At 46.7% G+C, this 27,243-nt stretch overlaps 4 protein-coding genes and 2 non-coding genes across 6 annotated transcripts in view; 3 read left to right on the plus strand and 3 right to left on the minus strand.

The window, feature by feature from the left end:
- Positions 1-10,198, plus strand: part of RSPRY1 (ring finger and SPRY domain containing 1) — a 37,356-nt gene extending 27,158 nt beyond the window's left edge. Inside the window, exons 12-16 of the mRNA XM_085071564.1 lie at positions 1,929-2,040; positions 3,038-3,140; positions 4,251-4,403; positions 6,505-6,609; positions 7,556-10,198. Coding sequence (XP_084927690.1) covers positions 1,929-2,040; positions 3,038-3,140; positions 4,251-4,403; positions 6,505-6,609; positions 7,556-7,652 — 570 coding nt within the window. The 3' untranslated portion in view covers positions 7,653-10,198. The remainder of the gene's footprint in view (positions 1-1,928; positions 2,041-3,037; positions 3,141-4,250; positions 4,404-6,504; positions 6,610-7,555) is intronic.
- A 374-nt stretch (positions 10,199-10,572) lies between these two features.
- Positions 10,573-17,582, plus strand: ARL2BP (ARF like GTPase 2 binding protein). Its single transcript, XM_085071574.1, has 7 exons — positions 10,573-10,644; positions 11,365-11,481; positions 13,825-13,883; positions 14,677-14,783; positions 15,456-15,541; positions 16,322-16,418; positions 17,505-17,582. Exons 2-7 carry the CDS (start codon positions 11,444-11,446, stop codon positions 17,565-17,567), a joined length of 450 nt encoding a protein of 149 aa, XP_084927700.1. The 5' UTR covers positions 10,573-10,644; positions 11,365-11,443; the 3' UTR covers positions 17,568-17,582.
- A 1,946-nt stretch (positions 17,583-19,528) lies between these two features.
- Positions 19,529-22,150, minus strand: PLLP (plasmolipin). The gene is made up of 4 exons (XM_085071565.1): positions 21,992-22,150; positions 20,518-20,691; positions 19,984-20,103; positions 19,529-19,906 (listed from the first exon to the last, which is right to left on the minus strand). The coding sequence occupies exons 1-4, from the start codon at positions 22,103-22,105 to the stop codon at positions 19,793-19,795; spliced, it is 522 nt and encodes a 173-aa protein (XP_084927691.1). The 5' UTR covers positions 22,106-22,150; the 3' UTR covers positions 19,529-19,792.
- Positions 22,151-22,940: 790 nt separating this feature from the next.
- On the plus strand, positions 22,941-23,023 carry TRNAL-CAG (transfer RNA leucine (anticodon CAG)). The gene has a single exon. It is a non-coding gene; the product is annotated as a tRNA-Leu (tRNA).
- Positions 23,024-23,184: 161 nt separating this feature from the next.
- On the minus strand, positions 23,185-23,267 carry TRNAL-CAG (transfer RNA leucine (anticodon CAG)). The gene has a single exon. It is a non-coding gene; the product is annotated as a tRNA-Leu (tRNA).
- Positions 23,268-24,274: 1,007 nt separating this feature from the next.
- THAP11 (THAP domain containing 11) lies at positions 24,275-27,123 on the minus strand. Its single transcript, XM_085071573.1, has one exon. It carries the CDS (start codon positions 27,121-27,123, stop codon positions 26,392-26,394), a length of 732 nt encoding a protein of 243 aa, XP_084927699.1. The 3' UTR covers positions 24,275-26,391.
- Between the last annotated feature and the right edge of the window lie 120 nt (positions 27,124-27,243).

Consider the following 27,243-nt stretch of genomic DNA (forward strand, 5'->3'; position numbering starts at 1 on the left):
GAAACTTTGTATGCTTTTTATGCTATAGTATAACTTGTTTCAGTATTTCCTTAATAAGAAAGAGTAATGATTAGTACCCAAAAAAATTTGTCTACTTCAGTTTAGATTTAATTTTCCGTATTATCAGCCTTCCAAATGACCATTAAAGTTCATTGAAGTGCAAGCTTGAATTTTGGGACAAAAGATATGTTAGGCCTAGCCTAGTGCTGAGAATGGAAACAGTGCTGGGACTTTAAGTTGATATTTCTACTGCCTAAGCTTGAGTGAGAAATTCACCTGTAGCCCTGCTTACTGTTCAATTGTGTGGCTTTCTGTTCCTGCTTGGAATTTAATTTAGGAGAAGACTTATGTATCTAATGTAGAGACAAGCAGTTAAAACTGCTCATTTCTGATTATTATAGAAAGTCATTCTACAGCTGAGTCAAATACAGAAGCTAATATGAAGATAGGCCAAATACATACATGTGAGTAAATACTGATTGTGGGGGTGTGAGAGAAATACATTAAGGAGATTAAACAAACACCAGTGGCAAGAAACCCAATGGGAATGCAAGAGTAGCTTCTCTCACCATTTAACTTAAGTATTCCTGTAATTTCAGGGGTCTTGCTCCATTTCTTCTAATTTTCATGAAAATAGCATGCTCTTCTGCTGATGTATAGCATGCACATATCTGTGTCCGATTAAGTCCAGTTCCACATTTTTAGCATGGAATTGAAGTGTAATTTAAGTGAAAGAAAAATTAAAAACACAAAAGGAGAAACCCCAACCAACCAAACATCATGTGGTCCTGTGCTGAGCACAGTCCTTGTAGACACTGAGTGTAACAGAAACTGTTTGAAATAAAAGGCCATGTGTCTGCCTTTAGACTGCTAAGAGGCTTAAAAGATTTTTTTTTTCCCCACTTACTGTTAAGGAGCTTGGAGTTATGTGCATTTTTCTGTGAGTGTGTCCTGTACAAGGTATGAAAATAGGAGATGTCACATCTGAGTAGGATGATTTTTCTATTGCTGCAGCTGTTTTGCTGGAGGCCAAATGCTGCTGTTATTTAAGTTCATCAGTTGTGTACCTGAAATGCAAGGATATTATCCTCTGGGTATGTCACAAACACAGGCCTCAGAAGCCATATGCTCTTTATTTACAGCATCTGTAACAAAAAGACTAGTCCTAAATATGACATTAAACACCCATTAGCTGGGCTTAGCTTTAATTTGGGACATGGGAGGCTTGTGTAATCAGATGCTGTCTGGCATTTACACTCCAGACAAATCATGCTGAGCACGAGGAAGTTACTTACCTTCCATAATGCTTTTGGGTTTCATGGTTGGGCTCTGCTACATGACAGATTTTTCTCTCACTCTGAAACTCTCGGTTTTGTGTTTGCCTTGGACCTTAGAACTGTCACTTGATAATAATGTTTTCACAGTTTGAGGGAGGCTGACACTGAAAGGGACACAATATGCAGCGTTAGGTGAAGGGGCTGTGTGTTTGTTCTTTTTGTCTACTGTGGGTTCTGATGGCATGTGGTTATCTCATGGGGGAAGGTATTATGAGTTTGGTGCTGGGACTTCAAGATAAGGGAGTGGTTATGATTCTGTGGTGGCTTTTTAAGATGAAAAAATAACCTATTTGGGCACTAGCCTTCTGATTTTTAAATACTTTAAGCAGACAGGAATGATTTGAGGTCACAGAGAATGGAAGACACTTTGGAAACAATATCCCCTTCTCCCTTCCTCCTCACCCCAACAAATTCCCTTTTGATGTAAAAATGAAAGCAAGACTAGTTTGAAGAAAAAAAATTGCCTTTATGGAGGAGGGAGAAACCCTTCCTGCTCTTGGAAGAGTGGTTTAGGTGAATGAAAATACACTTTATCCCCTCTAAAGTGTGAGGAGTGGCTGCAGGCTGAAATGTTGTACTCTCTTTCTAAAGGAAGGTTACGGCATCGGGGACGATGAATACTCCTGTGCGTACGATGGCTGCCGGCAGCTGATTTGGTATAATGCCAGAAGTAAACCACATTCCCATCCCTGTTGGAAAGAAGGTATCCAGTCTGTCTTCTGCTGTTTATTCTAACTGGATTTCTGCACAGGATTTTCTCCCCTTGCAGGTGTCTGTTCGTAGGTGTGAACAGAGCAGTTACTGCCTAATCCTGATGAGCATAAAGGTTTAATAATTACTGTGTCTTTAACAGTGGTTTAAATGTGCACAGTGGGCACTACAGTCTTGTTCCCCAGTCTGTATAAAGAGACTGTTGGTTAAATGCTTTTTCTTTTCAAATGCAGAGTAAAAATCATAGCACCAATTAACATTTGACATTTAATCATTGGACTTTTTTCTAGTCATTTCATTCCAGTACACAACAGGGTTGAAATCTTCCTTTCTGGGTTTAAAGAGTTGTTTTAGAGGAGGGAAAAAACCTTGATCTCTGAATTAGATTTTTTTTTTTTCTTTTTTAAGGAGGAGTTGCACTGTCTTGCTTACTTTAAATTCTTGGATAACTACTTGGACAGCAAAGTTCTGTTCTTGATCTCAGCTTTGAAATCTTGGTAGGATTCTGTGCATGCCATGCTTGTGTGAACTGTGCCGCCTTCTCTTCTATTAAAATTTTCCCCCAAGGATGGCTAAATTAAAACACCTCTTAAATAAATAGCACAAGCATATTGGAAATTTCTCCTCATAACACCCACTTGCTAAAGTCTATCTTCAACAGGTGTAAAATAGCCAAGGAGTGACAGAGTGCAGCTTTCTTCTGGCTTTGGCAAATACTCTGCAATACTTCAACTATGTAGTATTAATGCTCTGGCAGACTAAAATACTTTATTTTTTTTCTCTTTTCTCCTGGGGTTTTTTTGGTTTGGGTTTGTTTTTTTTTTTTGTTACTGTCTGTATCAATGTTTCTTCTTTTGTGCTTTTGCAAACAGTTCCTTTTAAGTAAGACAACTCACAGTGACATATGTGATACTTGAAACAATAACTGTTTCAGCTGTTGGCATTTAACAGAAGTGAAATCTTTAAATTATTTTTGTTTTGCATGTAAGGAGACACAATAGGATTTCTACTAGACTTGCAAGAAAAGCAAATGATCTTCTATTTAAATGGAAACCAGCTTCCTGCTGAGAAGCAAGTATTTTCATCTGCTGTGTAAGTATCTTCTCATTTGGAAGGACATGACCTCTGTGGATAATTGTTTTAATTATATGAGGAGTTTCCAATTTGAGATGTAAATTCATATTTACTTACCTGAAGCCAGCATTAAGCAAGTTTCCCTGTTGAAAGTTGCTTAGAAATGAGTAAGAAGGATGTAATTTTACAGGTGGATTTCAGGGTCCAAAATAAATGCTTTGGACTTCCCAAAGGTAGGTTCAACTCAGTGTTTTCTACTGTCAAATTAGCATAGCATTAAAATGGAATGAGGCTGTAGGAAAGATGAACAATTTTCTGGTGCCTGAGGAATTTATCTTCTAAAAAATAAAGCCTATCCTGTAAATGTTGGAGAGAGCTTGTTAACTGACTCTCATTCACTGGGGCCAGCTCCTGGAGCAGCACATTGAATATTCATCAGAGGATGTCTCTTGGTAGCACTGCAGGCAGGTGTTAGGCTTATTTTGCCAACTCTTGTTAAAATTAACACATGGGTAACTCCTCTCTCATAGGGAAGTTCAGCCTTTTACTTCTGGAAAGATAGGCTGGTGTAATACTTGAGAAAGCAGCTTCTTATGCAGCTTAATTAAACATTACAGCACTTTGTAAATTATTCCTACTGTGCTAATAATTTCATCCATGTTTTGTCATCAAAATAAATTTCAAGATGCGGGCAAAGAGTAATTCAGTTTAAAGAGTTGCTGAGTATCTTCTTTATTCAGCTTTCAGTGCTCTGTTCTTCAAGTATGCAATTGATAAACTTGAGCACTTGTTAGAACTCGGGGTATTACTGAACTTGGGCCCTTTCAGTAAATTTGAAGGAGGTGATAGTTGTGGTTTTAAAAGTGTGACTAATCCTAGTTGTAGTGTGGGCAGCCTTATTGCCTGACTCAATAGGAAATTCAGATAAATCTTGATAGTAAATTCAGGAGTTGAGACCTAAACAAGGTAAGTATGTGCAGCTGCAACTTGTTTTCCCAACTAGCTCTAAAACACTGGTATTAAACTTGTATCTGTCTCAGGGTGTATTTTTAAATGGTAATAGTAACATGTCTGGAAAGCTCTACTATTATTTAAGTCATTCTAAAATGCCTGTTCATCATGTTGCAGATCGGGCTTTTTTGCTGCAGCAAGTTTCATGTCCTATCAACAATGTGAGTTCAACTTTGGGGCAAAGCCCTTCAAGTACCCACCACCAATGAAGTTTAGTACCTTCAATGATCATGCCTTTCTGACAGCAGAAGAGAAAATAATTTTGCCCAGGTAATCCTCCTGTCTTTGTGTTTGCATGCAGAGAAACAAAATGGTTCGCTTCTGAGTTGCGAAGTTAATTTCTTACAGGGTCATACTTCCATATGTCACTCTTATATATGGCTGAGACAATAGGCTCCAGTGCAATTTCATCAGTAGGGCAGGAGATAGGCAAGCAAAATACATTAAATCAAAATATGGTTTTTAATATAAAGCTAAATGAAAATTAACTAGTACCACACAGTAAGCTGTTTTTAGTAAAAGTACTTCCTGCCATCTTAGAATGATTAGGTTGATTGGGGAGGTATAGTCTTAATTAAAAAAAAGATGTCCTATTTAAAATTGACCTAATTTGTGGTGTTGGCAGCATGGAGATGCTGAACAATGGTAAGTCTTGAAATTGTACTTTTCTAATTCAGATGAAAACCTCCCCTTTTGTAAATTATAGTACCAACAAAGTTTATTGAAGTTTAGAAGAGTTTTTCTGCCTAAATATAATTCAAACCAGATAGAAACAGGTTTGCATACATTCTTCTGTAGCTTTTATGAAATTTGTGGCAGGACTGAAAACTAACAGCTTGTCTGCTTTAAGTTCTTATTAATAAAATAATTTACTGGAACACAAATAGTAACAGCATACAGTGTAATCTGGAATGTGGTGTACCCTGGATTTCCTGCTTTGTCTGAAGATGGCCCTCAGACTGGTGCTGATATGTGATTTGAAATGATCTTACACAACTAATTAAGTGGTGTTGTGGTGGTTGGAGGAGATACCCCTGGATGTAATAAAATTCAGAGACTGGTTTTTAATTATCTAGCTCTGATCAAGTGTATTTGAGGTACTTAAGTATCTTAGGGAAAAAAAAAGCCTTACTCCTGGGTTGGAGTCACACATTGGCACAGTTTGAGGCTTGGGATATTATATTTATGTAGACAAAATCAAATGCAACTTGCAAGACCATTCTGTGCTTACATATAGCCAGAGTAAATTACTCCTGTTGTGACTGCAGGTGCTTTCAGTGCGAGTCTGATTTAATCTTTAGGATGATCTACTAGGTATAAATTTGTCACCCTCCCTTTTTAAATTAAGAGTTCTTCTGTCTTCGTAGTGTCCAACATAGGATGAGGAGTTTGCAGTTTCTAGCTGATGCTCAGATGGGATTGATGTCATTCTAGCACTGTTGTTGCAATGGCTGTGAGAGCTGTTATATGATTGTGCCAAAAGATGAGAGACAAACTGGGGGAAACTGGTTTCCTGTTGATGCCTGACTGGTGAAACTTGGCCTCCTGTGTTACAGAGCATTTATTATGCAATAGGACTAAAAGGCTCCATTCAAGGTTGGACACTGTTATTCTTTAAGCAAACAAAGATCATCCCTGCCCTACAGCCTGAACTGCTTGAAAATGATAAGCCAATCCTAAATTAAAAGATAGCTTTGATCATCTTAAAAGTGATAGGAGATAAGACAAAGGCCTATGTGAGTGGACCCTAATTATCCACCACAGGATTTAACTTAGGTTTGTGTAGAGTTGTGGTGAATTTAGTGCATCTGGTGTTGGGGTAAGACACATCACCCTGCCACTGAGCAGTTTTGATGAGTGTTGTGAGTGTGTTCCAGGTGAGAAATGTCTTATTTCACCAAATGAGGATTTTTTTATCTATTTACTCTCCCTTGTTGCTGTTGCCATACTGGGCTGTTGATTTGATTTTCAATTTTTATTCTTTTAAACTGTTAGAGTATTATAGGGTTTCTTTATATTGTTGATGAATGGGTTTGTGAGGTTTATTTGTTGGGGGTCTTTTTTCTTAACTTGTAGAAGTACCCAGGTACAAAAGAAGAATTTCTTCAAGTGGGAACTAGGAGAATTGGTATTTAATTCCCTCTTTGTCCCTTTCTGACAGACCAGAATAGGGAATCAAAGACTGTTTTGCAGGTCTCTGGGTTTGTTAAGCCTTTTTTGGTGGGAAATTGTGGTCGATGTTTATCAGCATTGTGGTGTAGCACAGGCAAGTGTTATGTTGGCCTTGATGCAATTCTCAGAATAGTTTTGAATCTGATTGCTTTGAGCCAAACTAACATTTGGGGGTCTCTCTCTCTCTGTCTCTTTTCAGACACAGGCGCCTGGCTTTGTTGAAGCAAGTGAGTATCAGAGAGAACTGCTGCACACTTTGCTGTGATGAGGTAGCAGACACAGAACTCAGGCCGTGTGGACACAGGTAAAATCTTAGGAAAACCCAAAACCAAAGAAGTAGAAAAATTTGTGTGATGTTCAGCTTAGATGAGGCCATATGCAGCTCCTGCTCTTCTTTGAGTCCCTGGGATAAAGGAAATAACCTCCCATCCTTTTAAGGATGTGACATGTAGAAGTTAAACACAGTATTCCCACTGTTGCCCTCATCCTAGACCTGAGCAGATTGAATCCCTAATTGTGTTTGTGTTTGAGGAAGTACTGAGGCTACTTCTGTGTGCTGCATTGGGTACTGAGTCTTAATTCCCTGATGGTAAAGGCTTTACTGATTAGTACTTGATACTGGTGCTGTGAAATCCAGATCACAAGAGGAGAGCACAAAATTCATAATATACTCAAATACTCATTGAATGTTCAACAAATGGTTTGTCTCAAGTAACAAATTCCTCTAAAAGCTAAAAATGGGACAGCAATACGAATTATACCATAATAGCACTTTCCTGCTTTTAAGCAGCCTAATAGGAAATTAATCCAGTTAAATCCAATTCCTTAGGGTTTTTAGAGCACTCATGGAAGGAGTCTTGTCATGCATCTAGCTGCTGGAAAGCTCCAGAGAGATGTGCTTGGTGTGTGTGTGTCAACAAGAAGGGGAGAAGTGCTGCAGGGCACTGGGGCTGCTGCTCTCCAGAGCAGAGTGACTGCTAGGATTAATGAACACAGGGAAGTGGGATCCTGACCAACTGCAGGAGCAGCTGCAGCTCTGGGAGATGCTGAGCAGCAGAGCAGCAGGAGCTCCTCTCAAAGCCTGTAAATGGATCCACAACACCTGACTTGCAATGCTTAATCTGCACACTGAGGGACTTGACTGTGTCTCTGGCAGGCTGACTAAACTGCTTAGTGCTTGTATTATTTTGTTGTTGTTTACTTTTTCATACTGTAAAAGCAGGCTTTAACTGATTTTTCTTCTCCTTCAGTGACCTGTGCATGGAGTGTGCCTTGCAACTGGAGACCTGCCCTTTGTGTCGACAGGAAATACAAACTCGAGTCAGACAGATCTCTCACATTTCATGACACATGTGGAGAAATACCACAGACTTGTTTTTAATGAACTCCAACCAATAATGAAAGGGGAAAGCATCTCTAACCAATCTTTATGCACATAGAACCATAGCCACGGCCAGATTTCATGCTAACCTGTAATCTGTTTATCTTAAAACCGAAATCTTTAATAAGCTATTTCCAGCTGCCAGCAATGGGAGCTGGTTTCAGCAGTCAGGAGCTATGGCTATTGGTTCCTCCGAGCAAGAGCAGAGGGAGTTGTCTCTTCTTCCCCCTTTCCTTCTCGCCTGTCACAAGTGCTGAAAAAATTTGCACTGGAAGTACACATACAATGCATTTTAGAAAAGAAGAGAAAATAAGTATCTCCTAAAACAGGGCTGTGCTGTCTTGTGCTCGAAAGTCTCTATTTTTGGCAGAAGTCAGTACTAAAAAGAGAATGCCAATGTTTTCCTGTTTAATGTAGCCTCCTGCTGGTCAGAGACTCTGTGTTTTCCGATATGAAACTGCTCAAAGACTGAATCTGTACACAGACTGATTTGAAAAGACAGTGTGGAGACTGTAGAGAAACTCACAGGTTTTTAATAACTTGGTGATTCCAAAGAATGTTCTGATTTGTTTTTAAATGTTAAAAGATCAGTGGTATTTTCAAGTACATAACGTTTCTGATGCTTTTAACTTCAGTACCCACTTTTTTTGTGAGGTTATAATTTTCAGGAGGTATTCTTAACTAATTACAATGCTGGACTGGAATTAATTTGATATTCTGGGTATTTTTTAAGGTATCATTGAACATCTTTTTAAATCAGTGTTGTTTTTGAAAGTTAGCTCAATTTTTCCAAAGTGAATATATCTTCAAAGAGGAGAATTCTGGACCAGTTTATTTAAAACAAGGTTATTTGGATAGCAATTTCAGTCTTATTCTTAACTCCTTAAAAATGCACCTTGCTTGCCACGTGTCAGTCCTGCTCTGAGCAGGTTTGGGGCCACACTTCCTATTTTTGGTAGGGATCATACAGTGGGAATCTCTGCTCCACTTTAATTACACATTTGTGATGTTTGTATGTTAAGGATGCACTTCAGTAGGCAGCTCTTGACTTTTACTAGGTTTCTACAAGGAATCAGGGTTCACAGCTGGTGTCAGTGAAGTAGCACAAAAATCAGTGGGGTTCTGCTTATTTTGCACCAACTGAGGACGTTACTCTGTATCTTCCACGTCTTGCACAGGTCGATTTTTTTAAATTATCTGTCTGTATAGTAGAACTTTACTAATTCACACACAACTTACACCAAAACCATCCCACTTCTTGGCAGTGATTCAGCAGCAGAGGCTGTTGTAGTGAATTCTCATGGTGTGATGTAGCTTATTTTTAAAATCATTTATTATCTTTATTGTACTATGAAGTACTAACAAAGCAGAGCTGAGGCTGCTTCTTCCTGCTGAACGCTCTGGCTTCCTACTGACCTCAGTAGGAGCTGAGAGCTCTGCACACAGGTCCCAGAATCCAGCTCTCTAGCAACTCCTTTCACCTTCTGCCTTTGCTGACTCAAGGGTGCTGAACTTCATCCAGAGGTGTGTGAATTAGGAAATTTCTGTCCATCATTTTCATGTTGACTTTTGTCCAAATGTAGACTGACTCCAGAAGCAGAGTGCTGGTTAGTGTTTTTGCTAAAATGTGGATTCTCTTCCACCTTGGATGCCTGGTTTGATTGAAGTCAGACTGGCAAATCTGTGCCACAGGGATCTCATTTCCTCACTGACTGTACAATGTTTTGCTGTATCCATGTTTTCAGTCAGGGCTGAGTCCCTTCCAGCTCGGTGTTCAATGAGCAAACGTGACTGCCATCACTGCCACAAGGGTGTTGAAAATTCAGAATCACTTGAAATGAAGTTTTAAGCGCTTCCAAATGCAATGACGAGCTTTTATCCCTAAGGTACAAAGTTACAAATCCTACTTTAGGGGAAAAGTGGGACAGAACCATTTTGAACTCTGCCTTAATAGAGTCTAGTAACTTCAGGGCTTTGGTTTCCCTGGCCAAGATTAACTGAGGTAAAATTTTCAGAAGTGCCTAGGACACCTAATTCGTATCAACTGCTGTATGAGATTAAGGTCTTCAGGCTCACATCCACAGTGGCTTCCAGGCATCAGGTCTCCTCTTGAAATGGAGGTGACCTTAGCCTCACTGCCTCTGTGGACATGGGCCTAAGTGCCTGTGTTCTGTATTGAAAAGATGTGAATGCTTTGGAAAATTTTGCCCCAGCCTGTCTTCCATGCAGCTGGTGCTGGGCCCAGGAAGCCAACGGTGGCAGAGGAGGGAGCTGTGTTGCAGAGAACTGTCCTGTTCATTTCACAAAGGGAAAGACTGTACACTTTGACTGGCTTTCTTTGGCATCTTTGTCAAGCTGGGTACTCCCTGAGCAGTGCGGTGTCACCCTCACTCCCTGCTCCTCCTGTGGCTTGGGGGACAGGGCTGCGGGCTGGTGACTGCACAGGCCCTCACCGGGGAAAATGAATTGTAGCAAAGTTGTCCATTCAACAATAAAAACATCCTGAAGGCTGTTTGTTGTTCTTTAATTCCTTTTCGCGTGTGGGCGCTCGGGTGGGACATACGTGCCCCGGGTCACCTCGAGGGTCGCTGGGCTGCAGCAGCGGCCGGATGTGCCCAGCCCCCGGAGCTCTGCTCTCTGACGAGGAACCCAAAGCCAATCCTGAAGCTAATCCTGCTGTCTCCCTGTCCCTCCCTGCCCGCCGTGTCCCTGTCCCGGCACAGGACGCGCTCCCCAGCCCGCCATGGCGGCGGCTCCGCCCTCCCGCGCCACCTTCCCGCGCTCTGATTGGGCGGGCGGCCCGGGGGCGGGTCCAGCGCTGCTGAGCCGCGCTGCGATTGGCTGCGGGCGGGCCTAGCGGCGCCGTAGCCGCGCTGCGATTGGCTGCGGGCGGGGCGGAAGAGCGCGTTCCCCAGGAGACGGCCCGCGGGGAGGGGGCTGCGCGCCGGCCTGAGGGCGGTGGGTGCGGGCGGGGCGGCGCGGGGGACGCGGGCTGTGGGGACGAGAATGGGCGAGGGGACACGGGGACGGGGAACGGGGGGATGCCACTGCCAGGGCGCTTTGTGCACAGGGAGCGTGACGGCCCGCTGTGCTCCGTCCCTTCGAGGAGAGAGAGAGAGAGAGGCGGGCTGGGTGCTGAGGAGGGACAGGGGGTTCATCTCCCGAGCGGTGATGCTCAGGGGTGCTGCGGGGGCCGGCGGGAGCGGAGGGTTCCCATGGGCAGCGGCCCGGGGTGCCGTGTGCTCTGTCCCCGGCGGGTCAGTACCTCCCAGCCCCGGGCCGAGATCCGGCCGGGACACAGCCGCTGGCCCCGCCAGCCCAAGCCTGGCCTGCGAGCTGCTCCGGGACACACTGCAGCAGCGCGGCGCCTTCATCTCGCCTGGCTTCGTTTCTATAATTGTCACTCATAGGTGTTTCAGGAGGGAAGATGTAGAGGTGATCCTAAACCCTTTTATAGGGACTGGTTGCTTTTTGAGCCTGTTCTCTGAATGGGCAGTTTCTGGAGAATTTGGGTTATTACAGAAAAATAGTAGCAAGAATTTTGGAAGAAGGTGATGTTGGAATTCCTGTTTTTAAGAATTAAAATTTATCTCCCGATCTGCTCTTACGCTTCTTTGGGATGTGTATGGTAATTTAGCAATTGAATTTGTATTAACACTAAGTCATGTTGTTCCTTAGCACTTTGGTAAAAAGAAGAAATAACTACTAGCACCAACAGCATACAGATTGTCTCTGCCACTCTGGCTAGGCAGGAGCAATGGAGACTTCTGATGGAGAAAGTTTGGATTTAGCCACGTGAGTATGCTACGTTCTCATGTGTCAGATTTTCAGTAAGCTGATTGCTAATTAAAATATCTTAATATGTATGTAATTACATGGATGAATTTGTACCACACTAATTAGCAGATTCTGCCTCTTAGGAGAACAAAGGTTCAGAATGCAAAGTTGAAAGTGGAAGTAACATCAGCACAGAGTTTAAGTGAAGTCAAACTAAATATCACTGGTCAGCATAGCACTGGGTAGCTCTGGCTGAGGGATCAAAACAAACTCTGTAAGGCTAGAAATTACTCTTTTTTGGAGTTCATTTAAAATTCAGAATATCTCCTTTTCAAGAGTGTTTGTTGTCTTATCTCCTGGATACTGACAGGAGAGACTCTTCCTCTGTGTTTGAGTGCATTCCTTCTAAACCTGAGACCATTCACAGGTGACCTCCACCAATTACACACTGGCATATGCTAAGATGCAGCTTCACCCCACAAATGTCTGCAGTACTCTTCTCCTAAGAGTTGTGGCAGAAGGGGATGTGTGGCTGTGCCTCTGTCATGCATGGATTTAACTCTTTCAGCCTCAGAGTCTCACAAAGGGCCTGGTGCTTGGGTTGTCTCAGCAGCACAGGGTATGCTGGTCCAAACTGGGTGTGACAGGGAGTTAAACCACAGGACTGGTGAGCCCGTGTCTCTGTAGATGTGTGGATGCACGTTTTGTATAAAGAGATAGAACTGGTGTCTTTTGAAACAGTTAAAATTCCATTATTTGCACACACTTAAACCAGGCTTTAAATTAACGCTTTCTCTGTTGCTGTTAGGATAAGCTATAAAACTAGCAGTAGCATTTATTTGGAGAGGAGCAGAGTGGAAATTATCCATAGCAAAATCTACTGCCCGTACCTGCTGGGGGAAGCACTGAGCCCCCTGCCCGCAGCCCATGTGAGCTGCCCAGCTCTGTCCCCTCGGTCAGCCCAGGCGTGTCCCCTCGGCCAGCCCAGCTGTGTCCCCTCTGCCAGCCCGGGTGTGTCCCTCGGCCAGCCCAGCTGTGTCCCTCGGCCAGCCCGGGTGTGTCCCTCTGCCAGCCCAGCTGTGTCCCCTCGGTCAGCCCAGGCGTGTCCCCTCTGCCAGCCCGGGTGTGTCCCTCGGCCAGCCCAGGTGTGTCCCCTCTGCCAGCCCGGGTGTGTCCCCTCGGCCAGCCCCGCTCCCGGCCCTGTGCCGCCCTCTCCTGGGCTCTTCCAGCCTTGCCTTGGCTCCACTCGTCTCCCAGGATCAGGAATGTTGTTGCTAGGATATAGCTTCTGATCAGCTGCCTTTTTAAATCAAATATTTCTTAGTTTTTCCTCATCAGAGCGAGACGGATTGTAGTTAAACTGTCAGCTAAACTACTGCTGGCTTAATTTCACTGGAGTATTCTCTAATAGCAAAGTAACTTTAATGAGCTTTTCAAAACTTAGTCTGAACGGCTGTCCTGCTCTGTTTACTGATGAGAAAGAGACATTCAATAGAATTTAAATGGTGTATTCACTGATCGAAGCTAATTTTTTTCTTAAAGACAAATGTCCCTATTTCCTTGAGACTTGTTTCCCTCATGTGTGTGAAAAGCCTGTCTTTCATCCCTTGGAGAATATAGGAAAAGTCCATCTCCCACTAAAGATGAGCTGTGAATGCCAGAGACATCCTGTGGATTATTTACTGTGTCTGAACAAGTTGCACAATAATAGATCCAGACTCCTGATGCTGGTACCAAAGGTTTCTTCTCTGGATGACTTCTGATCCATAATGCTGTTTTGTAGTTGCTCGTGATAGAATAACTTTAGGAGATTATCCCATTTATTTGGAGCACATCAGGATGGTTCTTGCATTAAGTTTCTTCAGTTATGTAATACTTGTGTATACATTCAGTTTAAGTTGTTCCACAAGACCAAGTATTTCAAAATATTCTCTAGAGTATCCACAGTTCTGTGATCACCATGTGGAGTTAATGCAGGAAAGAGAAGGGAGACTGGTAGCAGCTGGGATTTGTGGCTTGAAAAAGGCTTAATTTGCTGTTCTAATTACACTCTTTGCATTCTTTTGCACCAGAACTAGAATTACCTTGACACTAATGCCAGTAAAACAACATTTATTCTTTCTTGCAATTAGGCACCTTACTGGGAGGAAATATAGTAGAGGCCTGATGAGAATCTCCATGGAGCAGTCTTCTCATCAGTGCCATGTGATTATTTTGTTGAAGCTAGGAAGTTTTTCAGTTATCTTGTAATTACTGGGTTTATTTCTACTTAGGCTTTTGTTAACACATTTTCATTTTAACTTTAATTTATGCTGTGGTCAAAATATGTATTTATGCAGTCCTGTCTTCCTTTGCTTTCAGCTCTGCCACTTCTGATGAGTTTGATGCAGTTGTTGGCTATCTGGAGGATATCATAATGGGTAAGGTCTGCAAGTAGGTACAACAACAGGGCTGCTAAACATGTTGCCAGATGGTTTTAACTGAGAAGGTGGTGTGTGCAGGGAAGTTGTTTACAAGGTGCCAAGACAGAATTCATGCTGATCAGCCATCAGCTGTTTTATAGGAAGAGCACATCATTTCTTTGGTCACATCCTTCCCAGAGAGATGTAGATTCTGCAGCCTCTGTTGCCTGGTGATGCAGCTGAATCTGGAGAAATGCTAACAAAACTAATTTGGAATGTGTCAGGGTTTGGAAAGCTGTGACTGGTGTCCTTTACCAGTAAAATAAACTTGTTTTTTAGACCTCTTCTGTGGAATTCCATGGTGATCTACCACGTTTATTTTTACTCATCTTTTGGAAAAAAGCTCTTTGGCAATTGAAAATTAATCTGGGAGTTTCACTAATATTTTTAAATTCAAAGAAAAAGCTTACTTTCAGTTCTTGCAGGGAAGAGGTATTCACTTAATAAAAAATACAGGCATTTTGCTGACTTGAGAGCCTGAACAAAAAAGGGTTCAGAATAAATAACTTTATTAATAAATGTAGGGTAGGAGGACTATTTTGGTAATACTCCCCCAGCTGCCTCTGTCCTCTCACAGATGGGTCAGAAGTGGTGGTTTGGCAGCAGCTGCAGTGCTGATGTGATGAACTCTGCACGTGTGCAGGGCTCTGTGGTTACAGCAGGGAAGCAAAGGACCAGTGAATGTGGGGTTTGTGTTAGAGAAAGAATGACTAAACTCCTAACTCTGTGATGCATTTTTGTTGTGGCACAGATGATGATTTCCAGTTAATACAGAGGAATTTTTTGGAGAAGCACTACCAGGAGTTTGATGACTCAGAAGAAAACAAGCTTGTCTATACTGACATTTTTAATGAATATGTAAGATACCTTTTCCAATGTTTCAAATGTATTGCTTTTTTATTTTTATATAGTTCTCCCTTTATAAAATACTGGGCTTACATAGAGCAGATCCCAACATGATTCCTGCTGTGCTGCCTCCTGTCTCCTTCAGAAGCACAGCCATGATCTGTGAGTGAGAAAGGTTTTCCTGAAGCTTTGGATTCCTTTCTCATTGTTTCACATGAAATTTCCCAGAGATACTTTGGAAGTTGCGTAGCTTTCTTGAATAGAAATTTAGCCTATTGCTGTAGTAAATAATGTGTTTAGCATGTGTGCAAACAAAGTTTCTTCTTTTCCAGTTGTATTATTTCTTGTATTGGACAATTCAATCACATTCTTCATGCAAAGCATAATCAAGAATCTAAACCTGTCTACTAGTCAGTACCATTAAATGAGTTGAAAATATTTTTTTCCTTAATACAAATAGTCAGTGTTTGTTGTCACCAATATCCCCAGCAAAAAATGTGCAGCTCTGTGCCTCAGGGCTGGTGTGAGAACAGAACCAGCAAAACCCACAGAGGAATCTGCAGTTGTGCCCAGTGAGGATCATGCAGAGTGCCAGGAAAGTGTCAGTGTAGGGATACTGCTTGAAATCTGCTTCTGAAATCTGTTGTGATCTTATTGGGATGGTTTGTTTGGTTTTTTTTGCAGATCTCTTTAGTAGAGAAATACATTGAAGAGAAGTTGCTTGATCGGATTCGTGGGTTTGACATGGTTGCTTTCACAGTGTCGTTGCAGTAAGTCTGCTTTGCTTTTGGTTGAGGGGTGGCTTATGTGCCTCTCAATTCTTTTTATCTAGATTAAATCTTAGGTCTGACTGTTCTCCCTTTAGATACTGGTTCCACTTCAACATAAAAAAAGAAGTGTTCACACAGGCCATGTCCACTTCAGCATGTCCTGCTGCTCTAAATTTCTGAATTTACACAGAAAACTGGCTGTTTAAGGTAAAGCTCCTTTTGGAGGAGATTTTTAAAAAATAATTAAATATTTTTTTAAAAAATTTTTAAAAAAACAGAAACAAAAACGCAACCCTTGTCTGCTAAGGAAGGCTTGTTGAAATTTGCTGACATGGAAGTACAGAGCCTTTCTTCCAAGATGTTTTCATCATAAGTCCTGTACCAAGGATTGTCAGTAATCAGTCTTAAGAGCTGTGGATGAGCATCTCTGCCCCTCCCCAACTCTTCTTACCTTCCAAGGGAATGTCTGGCTGTTCCAGTGCTCAAGATACATAAATAGAGAAATGTTGGTTGAGTGTTACTCCTGTTTAGAGGTCTGGTTTTCAAGGACTGGTGTGTGATACTCTTATGTCTTGGATTTATATAAATGTAATAATGTATTTGAATTGGAAATACTGCATGGTAATGTTTGGCTGCAGTTTTGCTATGCGATACACCACAAAAAACATTCTTTTTAAAATATTGATATTGTTCTACTTGTCCTTTTTGACCTTGTACCATTTTAAAACAGTGAATTTTTCTCACACAATTTTCTCATAACCCAACTTCTTTTCTCTGTAGACAACACAAAGATGAGATGCCAGGTGATATATTTGATCTGCTTCTCACATTTACAGACTTTCTGGCTTTCAAAGAAATGTTCTTGGAATACAGAGCTGTGAGTATGTCACCTTGTTTATTTTCATTGGCACAGTGGCTGTTGGTTTTGTGTAGCTCCACCTGAGAGTGCCAAAGGAGAAATTACTGCAGTAGGTCACAGTATTTAGTCAAAGGCTGTACCAGAGCCATAAGAAAAATGAGTTCACTGAGTGACTTTTTAAACTCAAACTGCATGTATAATAATTTCTAGAAAACATGAATGAAGCTGGCATGTGGACCAGCTCTTGAGGAACACACACTTCCTGCATGTGTGAACACTGTTTTCCAAATGAGCAGAAGGGAACACTTTTTCACTGTGAAGGTCTCTGAGCACTCACAGCTTCCTTGCCTAGAGAGGTTGTGGAGTCTGCATCCTTGGAGATACTCTAAAATTGTCTGGACATGGTCCTGAGTGGCCCTGCTTGAGAATGGGGTTTGGACCAGATGACCTCCAGAGATCCCACCTTGGCCATTCTGATTCTATAGTTTTTTTGGGGTTTTTTATCCCTAGTGTATCCAAAATTAGCTTTTTAAACCTCTTTCATTTGTTTTCTCCTCCTCTCTGTGCCATCTGGAGGAATAAAGAAAAGTGCTAAGGTTTTTGGATGAGGTTTTTCCTGGCAACATGAAAATCAGTGCTCTCCAGTGTCTCTCCGGTCCTGTTCGGCAAGGAGCAAAAGAGTCACAGTTGTGGTTGTGCTTCTGCCCCTTCCCTATCCCTGTGAATTTTGTGGAAATGGGGACAGGCTGAAGAGAAAGAGTCAGCAGCAGGAGGAGTTCCAGTTGGGATTTGCAGATTGGGGTCTCCTGAGAGGCAAATGACAGGAGCCAGATTTCAATAGATCCTTGAGCCACTGGCTCAGCATTCCTGACCACATGTGAGCAAGACTTTGCTGTGACAAGGACAGACACTGCCAGGGCAAGAGCCCCCTTGCACCAGGGATTTCTGCACAATCTTGTTGGGTTCACATTCAATCACAGATGCTCAAGTAACATGTAATTTTGCATCGATTTGATGCAGCAGAGAATGTGTTGCCTGTTTCAATTTTTGAAATGCTTATTCCAAAACAGCGTGGAGTCACGGATTTTTCTTCCATGTTTCTAGGAAAAAGAAGGTCGAAGTCTGGATTTAAGCAGTGCATTAGTGGTGACTTCATTAAACCATTAAACAAATCGTTCTGAAGGGAGTTCTGTTGTAATTTAAGCTAGGTCTATTCAAATTTCAGAGGTGAAAGGCAGCAATTCCTGAGAGACAGACAGGACAGAGGGGACTTGGCTCCACTGCAGCTGTGAGGGCAGTGGGTGTGTGGTGGGGCAGGGCCAGGACTGTGGGCCCCTCTCCAGGGGGTGAAATCAAAGCTTTCTGGAATTTTTATATCCTTTTACAAGGTAGGTGGAAGAGACTGTGAGAGGCAGCCTTCTTTTCCCCAGCTCTGCCCAAACTTCTTATGTGTCTGTCAGGATCTTCTTAGAAGTGGTTTGTCCAGGCAGTTTTCTGCAGTGCCCAGCTGCTGCTGCAGGGAGCCTTTTGCACTCTGATATAAAGTGCCTGAGCTGCAGTTTGAGCTCCTTGTTCTTTGTCCTGTCTCTGCTGAACACAGAGAACAGTTTATTCTGTTCCTGCAGCAGCATTGCTTAACTGGACATCATACAGTTCCAACCCCCTCCCATGGGCAGGGACACCTTCCACTAGACCAGGCTGCTCACAGTCCCATCCAGCCAGGCTTTTGGCAATAAAAGGTGCTCAATTCTCATCCAATAAAAGGGATGTGGTTTTAACTGAGAAGGTAGTGTGTGCAGGGAAGTAGTTTACAAGGTGCCAAGACAGAATTCATGCTGATCAGCCATCAGCTGCTTTATAGGAACAGCACATCATTTCTTTGGTCACATCCTTCCCAGAAAGATGTAGATTCTGCAGCTTCTGTTGCCTGGTGATGCAGCTGAATCTGGAGAAATGCTAACAAAACTAATTTGGAATGTATCAGGGTTTGGAAAGCTGTGACACTGGTGTCCTTTACCAGTGTTTATAAGTAAACTTTTTTTTTAGGCTGTGGAATTCCATGGTGACCTCCCATGTTAATTTTTCTTAATTTAATTTTTGAATTTTCTTACTGTTCCTGATTTATATATATGTCTATATATTCCTAATTATGGAAATTTGACCCTTGATTTACTCAGTGACAGCCAAATAAAGGCAGATCTGTCAGGGGCCAATGCAGTGTGTTCAGTTCCTTTTCAGTTCCACCTTCCATCAGTGCAGTTCCATTTCCTGAGGCTGCCACTGCAGACAACCTGGTAAAACTTCTCCCATGCAGGGCATGCAGTAAGACTTGCAGTGTAGCTCAGCTTTTGAACTCAATCCACTTTCACTACCTTGTACAAGGAGGGTGGAAAAGCTGCTCTGCCTGGCTGGGCATCACTTCTGGTTCTGACAAGCACCTGAAAGGTGAATTTGTGGTCTGCAGCATGGGGTAGCAGTGTGGTTCTTCCCTCTCCCAAGGCACTGATCCTGCCCGTGTTCCCAGAGTTTTGCAGACTTGATTATAATTTCTGAAAACAACCTGCAGCTAATGGGCAAATTTGACTTACTGGTTAATTAGGTGAATTCAGGAACGTGGTGCTGAGCCAGGAGGAGGGAGTGATCAAAGCCTTGGCACCTCTTTTGTGCTCTTGTGGTCTTGGATGCACACTCTGAGGTGTGTGTGCATAAAGGAGCGAGAGGTGAACCCTGTGGACTTGTTCCTTCCATAGCCAGGTGTAAAACCCACATGGAGTGGGAAGGGACAGTCACCTCTGCAGTGATTTCTCTGCTGTCTCTGCCATGCTGTGTGTGCTGCCTTCTCACAAAAAAAACTTTCTCATTACAGATTCCAGTGCTGGATTTAGGAATGTTTTTATTTAAAGCACAGAATTTCTATTCAAATTGTTAGAAATCAATACAAGAGCAGTTACGACTGCTTCCTTTGCTTCGCCTCCTATCTTCCAGTTCTGCCACTGTTTCTGCATCCCGTTAATTGCATTACTTGCTCTGTAGCTGTGAATGAGCAGAGAAGGGAGCCTGGGCTTGGGTTAGTGAATTTTAGTACTGGAGTGTGCCAAATTGGCTGAGCCCCTCAGTGGAGCTGCTCCAGCGAGGATCCAGATGATCCCCAGGGATGAGCAGGAGCTGCAGCCCCAGCGAGTCCATGTCCCCTGGTGGGGTTGTGCTGTGGGCACATCAGCTGGAAGCATCATCAGAAACCACAGGGCAGCATCCACGTGCCCCAGTGCTGACCACTGCTGCCAGCGCAGGCTGGTCCCAGAACGAGCCCTGGTGGCACACGAGGCTCCATGCCACCAAACCTGGCACGAGCTGGCGCAGGGCGGCCTGTGGCTGGCTTTGCTGTCCACTCCTTACGCGTGGTCGCTCACTTGGCTGGTGGCCGCGTTGCTGCCAAGCCCTTTCCAGGCGCGGAAGCTGAAGAAGGTGCTCACCCCGTAGGTGATCATCGTGACACAGGCGAAGAACTGGAAGAGGAGCACAGCCCACATGTGACCACGGTGGCTGCCCCAGCCCCTCAGCCCTCCTGCCCGCCAGTACTCACGGAGGCGGCGGCTCTGCGGTTGTAGTCCCACTGCCGCCAGGACGTTGGCTGCACGGCGGCTGAGCACGTCACGAAGGCGGTGATGTACAGCACGGTGGCCACAGCATTGTAGATCATCATCTGGGGAAAGCAAAGAGAAGGTTGTGAGGTGTGGGCTCAGGCTCATGCATGCTGGGATGAGACAGAGCAAAAGGCTCAGTTTCACATTCCTCCCCATTCCCCAGGAGAACCAGAGGAAAAGGGAACAGCCTCTCGCACTGGGAACAAATGTCTGGTTAACATCATATTAAATGCTCCCCAGGTTGTGCTGGGAGGTTTTTGGTTGATACCACGACTGCAGCAGTTTCTGGACTGACACAGGACTTTCTGGTTTGAGGATTTTTTACGTGACTGAGGGGCAGAATGAAACCATGTCATTGTGCAAAGTGCAGGAGACTTTGTTCTGTCAGCCCAGAAAAGCCTGAATCCTTCCCAGACTGTCTTTCCAGAATGTTTCCCACTTGGGATTCCGCTCACTCCCTCTCGGCTACGCACCACGAGGGGCCAGGGGATCATGTAGAACTTCTCATGAAGCTGCAGGAGGTAAATCACGAAGAAAACAAGTGTTAGTATCCAGAAGAAGAGAGACACAAACATCACCCAGCCGTACGCCGCATGGAGGTGGTACGTTGTGGCAGCGATGAGAGACCACACCAGTAAACCGAGCACCTGTGGGGTGAAACAGGAAACGTGTTCAGGGGCTGGTTCCTGCAGGTGGAACACAGAACATCAGCCACAAGCCCAGGCACACCAGCACCACCAGCAGTTGGGTTCCCCTCACTCCAGGGAAACAGGAGCACGCCGGGCAGGAGAAGGGCTCCTTGGAAAGCCGCTGTGCCTCTGTGTAAGCCCGCACCGCCTATTGTCACGGCAGAAACACAACAGCCTTTGTCCTGCCCGCCTCTAACGCCCTGGTGCTCGGCTGCCCCGACAATGCCTCCTTGTCTGTCACATCCATTTCTAACACTCGTGATCACAAAATATGTGCTGGAGAGAAACATGGATAGGGGTCTCCTGCAGGAGTGGGAGGTGGCATGTGTGAGCTGCCCTGCTCTGGCTGCTGATGGGGGAAAGCAGGAGCCTGTTTAACAGTCTGGCCTGAGCAAGGGGCTGGAGAGGTGGGACCAGCTGCAGAGTTGAGAGGTCTCTGCCGCTGGTCTTGCTTCCATCTCTCTTTCCTGACGGTCCTGCAAGGCACCCCCAGCAGCATCCTTCCTAGCCCCTTCCCGGAATGTTTGTCCCTGTGTCCCACCATCTCCTCCATGCCCGGGGGCTGGAATGTGGAGCCAGGAGCCACGTCTGTGCCAGCTGTTTCACAGAGGCTGCTCGGGGCACATCCCATTGCTGCCCCCGCAACGCTGCCCCGAGGAGAGAGGACGAGCGTGGCCCCGTGTACAGCTGAACGCCCACCCACGTGCATTCATGTGGCACCCGAGGTCCCGGGGAGCGGGAGATTATTCTGTGGTTGTCTCCGATGCTGAAACAAGGGGGAGATGATACTGCTGCTCGGTTTGACGGTGCAAAGACCCTTGGGCTCCTCTGAGAGCAGCTGCCAAAGCCTGGGAGGACAACCTGGAGAGCTGGGAGTGTCCAGGGAGTGTGAAATCCCCACGAGCAACCCCAGCACACTTCATTTGGAGTCACTGTGCTTCACACATCCCCCGACCCACTGGCTGTGCCCTGCGGAGATGCCCGCGTGGATCTGCCGTGCCTGGCACTGGAAACTGCCGGGCGTTGAGCGGAGTTACATAGGGCAAAGGACAAGAATCCGAATTTTCCTCGGGCTTTACAAGGGGAAGGAGGAGAGAGCGGGCTGCACTGTTTTAGGGTTGGGGATTAACTGGGGTTAAACAGCGGAGATGGGTTCGGGGTGGCAGCCAAAGGGAACCCGGAGTGTTTGCAGCTGAAGAAAAGCAGCGAAGTGGGTGATGCCCTCCCCCCTCCGCCGTGCCCCCTCCCCGGTACTCACGGCCTGGGCGCACATCAGCCACCCGAGCGGCGAGAACAAGAAGGAGCCGTCCAGGACCGGGGGGGAGCCCGGGGAGGCGCTCCGGGCGCGCGCGGCACCGGGCAGCCCCGCCATGCCGCGCACCGGCCCCGGGACGGCCCCGGGACAGCCCCTCCGCGGGCGGGGCGCGGGTGGGTCCGGGCCGGCCGGGCTGAGCCCCGCGGCTGCCCCCGCCCCGCCACCGCCGGGGATGCGGCGGAGCCTCCGCCCGGCGCAGCTGCGCTCCCGGTGTGCCCCCGAACCGGCTATCGCCGACAAAGGGCTGCCCCGCCGCGACAGCCTCCGCTCCCCTCATCCTGGCCACGGAATCCGGATCACCGCCTGCCTTCTGTGCAGCCGTGTCCTGCTCGGTGTCCACCGGGGACATTTGGTGGCCCGCAACGCATCCTGGTGCCTGCTGTTGCTTCTCTGCGGGGGCCGGGCGACAAGCGCCTCCTTGGTTGATCCTGGAATGGTTTGTGTTGGAAGTGACCATAAAGCACGTCGTTTCAACCTCCTGCCGTGCAGGGACATCATTCACTAGATCAGGTTTTTCCAAGCCCCGTCCAACCTGGCTTTGAACACTTCTTGGGAGAGCGCAGCCACTTCTCTGGGCAATAGCTTCTCTGGGCAATCTGCGTAGTGCCTCATCACCCTCCACTCCAGGAGATTCCTGCCAGCCCGTACCTCGGGCCGGTCCAGTCCCTGTGGGTGGCAGCAGGACCCTCTGGACTATCGGCCACTTCTCCCAGTTTGGTGTCATCCACCGACGGTGTGCCGGGCCCCATCACGCAGGTCGTTAATGGAGACGGGACACCGGGCTGGGTCCGGTGTTGTCCCCGGGGTATCCCGGCAGTGACCAGAGCCCGGACACGACATCTCGGCTGTCATCTAAGATGCGAGCCGACTCTGGGATATCGTGCGACGGCACGTCAGGATGGCCGAGCGGTCTAAGGCGCTGCGTTCAGGTCGCAGTCTCCCCTGGAGGCGTGGGTTCGAATCCCACTTCTGACAGCTGCTTTTGCGCCGCTCGGCGGCCGCTTTTGGTTGGGGAAGGGGAGGGGGGGGGAAGCTGGAGAGCGCGAATGAAAAAAAAAATCCATCAAAAGGGAAAAACGCCGTTTAAAGAAATTAGTTTATTAACTACAGGCGAGCACGATGCAAAAAGTACGAGTTGTCAGAAGTGGGATTCGAACCCACGCCTCCAGGGGAGACTGCGACCTGAACGCAGCGCCTTAGACCGCTCGGCCATCCTGACACCGCTGGGCGCCTTTGGCGGCCCGTGTTACACTTGAGGGCGTTGTGCAAACGTTCCTTGAGCTCTGCCAGACCCGCAGCTGCAAACACTCTCCTTGGAAGGCTGTTCCAGTGCCCGACACCCTCTGGGTGAAGAACGTTTTCCTAACATCCAGCCCAAACCTCCCCTGGCGAAGCTCCAGCCACTCCCTCATGTCATGTCACTGGTCACAGAGAGCAGAAATCAAGAGCTGTCCCTCCACTGCCTCACCTGAGGAAGCTGCAGCCCACCACAAGCTCTGCCCTCAGTATCCTCTTGAACAAGCCAAGTGTCCTCAGCCACTTCTCACACGGCTTCTCCTCCACCATCCTCACGGCCTCCTTTGGATACTCTGTTACAGCTTTAAATACTTCTTATACTGTGGTGCCCAAATCTGCTCCCAGGACTCAAGGTGAGGCTGCACCAGCACAGAGTGGAGCAGGACAATCACCTCCCCATCCTGCAGCTGCATTTAACATTCCCAGTTCAACACAAAAATGTGATGGTTGAGGCACAGCTGAAATTTTTTGCTGTTTACATTTGCTATTAGACTATTAGCTCTAAACGAAGCTGAAACCAGGAACTTTGGGAAGTGGAATTACAAGGTCTAAGAGTACACAAAAGCTCGTCCCTGCACGGGGCTGGTTCATGGGAGGACATGCCTTCCTCTTGCTCCACCAGGCATTAGACGGGAGAGTCGTGCTGGGGGAAGCCCTGTGGGAAGCCTGGTTCCCTGCTCAAAACCCTCCTGGTTACACAGAGAGCACCCTGTGACTGACTGCTCATCAAAATGGCTCCAACCTCTGCACACACAGGTGTGTGTTACACTGAAATGACCTCAAACTCCTCTTCCTCACCCTACTCAAATGTAAAGCTATTCCCACCGCTCCAGCCGTACAAAGAATAAAAAGATGTTACAAAAGAGAAGACAAACTACAGCTACAAATCTTTCAGAAATACATATTTACACCACAAGGAGACAGGAAACATAAGAAAACAAAATATACTTTATTAAAATTAAGCATGTTAGCACCTCAGTGTAACCTGGAGAAGTCAAACAGTCCAGCAGGTAACCAGTCCAGCAAGGCTGAATGGCTGAACATCCTGAAGTGCATCCCAATGGTAGAAAAAGTACCACGACTGTCACGACATGCACGTTCTCAACAAGCTCAGATGCACAACCAGCCTCATTTGCAAGGAGGGATGTTGTGCTGCCTGTTGTCTTGGTGGAAGCATCTAGAGCTGCTGGACCAATCACATATGTTAGATCAAATGGTGGAGCAGGTATCTGCTTGTCCTAAGGAAAAAAAAACCAAAACAAAGAAAAAAAAAACAACAAACCCAAAACGACAAGCCAAACCAACCAAACAAAAAAAATTGCTGCTAACTCGACTCGCAGAAAAATCAGTATAGCACAGAGCTGGAGAGCTACATATCAGATTGGAGAATAAGTTAAACTGAAGTAACGAGAAGTACTTAGTACGTGGATAGACATGTAGTATCCTTACAGTTGACCATCCAACTTGGCACACACGTTAATAAAAAAATGACCCATGCATCACATAGCAGGCTATGACAACCTGGAGCTGAACAGCCTTCAGGGATCTACAGAAAAACCTCTGGCTACAAAACCCCACGATGCCCTTTTGTTCGCTTGTACACAGTGTTGAAGCTGATGGTTGTAAAGCTACATTAGCCAGTGTTACAAAGATTACATAATTTCAAACTAAAGATACTTTTTACATTTAGAAAATACCCCTACAAAATTTAGTAAAAGTGACATCCAAATCTACCGAGTGCAACGCACTCTGGTTCCAGAAGGATCTCACAGACCCAGGGAACACCTGGGAATTCCTCCCTTGAAGATGAATATGGGCACACTGTGGTGAAGTGCCTTTTGTTCTCAACATCCGTCATCATCGCCACAGGGCTGAGCCGGGGCACCAGATACTCTCCTTCTCCTCCTCCTCCAAACTGCTGAGGGATCTGTTCAACCAGCTAGGCTGGAAGTGCTTAACCAAGCCAAACCCATGGCTTTGCCACCCTCACTCCACCCTCTTTCTAGCCAACGTTGATTTGGTTTCCTGTTGCACAAAGTGAAGGGACTGATGCTGGCTAGAAACAGAAACTACACAATCATTCCACATAGATTTGTTACAATACTCTTAAATCTTGGTTTAGAACACACAAGCAGGTTTTAGTATGGTCTTGCCTAATGTACAGATTATTAGTCATGCCAACTAGTTTAGGATTAGACAGCAAAGGTTTGCAACCACTGCAGGTAGTCACTTCTGTTCGATCCCGGTTCTCTGAATGAAAGCCAAGGATTAAAATTCCAATGTGTTACAAAGCTTCCATTTCATTAGAGGGAGTCTTAAGCCAACAAGATAAACTACAGCTGTCAAATGCCACCGGGTTCTTTGTACCAGACTGTAAATCCTTACTGGTGTCAAGAGCATCAAGACGTCTGTAACCAACACGCCCACGCTGCGGAGAAAGCAGAAACTACATGGTACAAGAACACTCTTTAATCTGGGGGTTCTGTCACATTAGGAAGAACAGTCTTTTATGGCATCAGTAATTTACTGAAGAAACACATCACCCTGAGAGGGTTTCTAAAGCTTTCCTCCGCTGAGCGAGGCTGAACGCGACATCACCGACCATTCATTCCTATGATGGGTACAGTGCCCGCGGCAGTCGGACACGCCTTCTCCAGGGTAGTGTTGCTGTTACCTCACTTGACACAGAGCGAGTTTATCTGCTGAAAACTGATACCCTACGTCCACTTAGTGACGACTCGGGTCCCATCCACGCTACGAGCAGCGCGCTCTGACACTGCCGGCACAGAGCGGGTTTGATGGGCCCGGTGTGAGGTGACACCGGGGGTAACGTCGTGGCGATAACAGGGCTGGGCACCGAGCTGATGCAGTCCAGGCAGGGGAATCCGATAGAGAGGCCTTGCCCGGCTGGGGGCTGCTGTGGCGTGGGCTGAGCCGGGCACCGAGGGGCCGCGGTCCATCCCACCTCTGCTCTGCCCGGCACCGCACCGAGGGCGGCGGAGGCTCCGGGACGGAGAGCCCCGCGCCGGGCCGGGCCCCGGCAGCCCTCAGAGGCCGTGGCGCTTGCGGGTGCCGGCGCTGGCGGCGTGGAGCAGCCGGTCCTTCTCGCGGATCTCCTCGCGGAGCTGGGCCTCGGCCAGGCGCAGGCGGCGGATGCTGCCCTTCATCTCCTTCATCTTCACCTCCAGCAGCGCGATGATGTCGCGCTGCTCGTTCAGCTTCCTCAGCAGCTCCTCCGACGTGGTGCCCGACGACAGCGAGTACGAGTGATCGGGGGGGCCGCCTTCCACCGGGCTCTCCTCCCCCGCCGCCGCCGCCGGCGGTACCGGCACCGGCAGCCGCACGGGGCTGGGCCCGATGGTGGCGGCGGCCCCGAGCTCCACCTGCACCGTCAGGTCGATGGGCTTCACGTCCTCGGCCGCGCCCCCTGCAGGGGCCTCGGCGGCGGCCGCGGGGCCCTGCGGGGCGGCGGCGGCGGCGGCGGCGGGGCGGGGGCGCCGGGCCCGCTGAGCCTTGCGCTCGTTGACGCCGCGCAGCGGGAAGATGGTGGGGACCCGCACCAGGTAGGACTTGCGGCCGCCCTGGAAGTGCTCGCTGCAGACGCGGTGGCCCGTGGTGGGCTGGAAGGTGCTGAAGCAGCCGCTGACGCCCGCCCGGGAGACGTTCTTGAGCCAGAGGCGCCGCAGCTCCTCGTCCTTGGGGAAGGTGTAGAAGTGCAGCGCCTTGTCGCGGTGCGAGTTGTTGTAGCAGCCCGGTACGCAGCAGGTGAAGCCCGGCATGGCCTCGCGGGGCGGGGGGACACCCGCGGCGAGCGGGGCGAGCGGCCCCGCCGAACTACAGCTCCCACAAGGCCCGCGCGGCCTCTCGCCGCCGCCGCCGCCGCCGCCCCGGAACTACGC

This window comes from Lichenostomus cassidix, chromosome 11 (genome assembly GCF_008360975.1).
Source record: "Lichenostomus cassidix isolate B80296 chromosome 11, HeHo_3.0, whole genome shotgun sequence".
NCBI lineage: Eukaryota > Metazoa > Chordata > Aves > Passeriformes > Meliphagidae > Lichenostomus > Lichenostomus cassidix.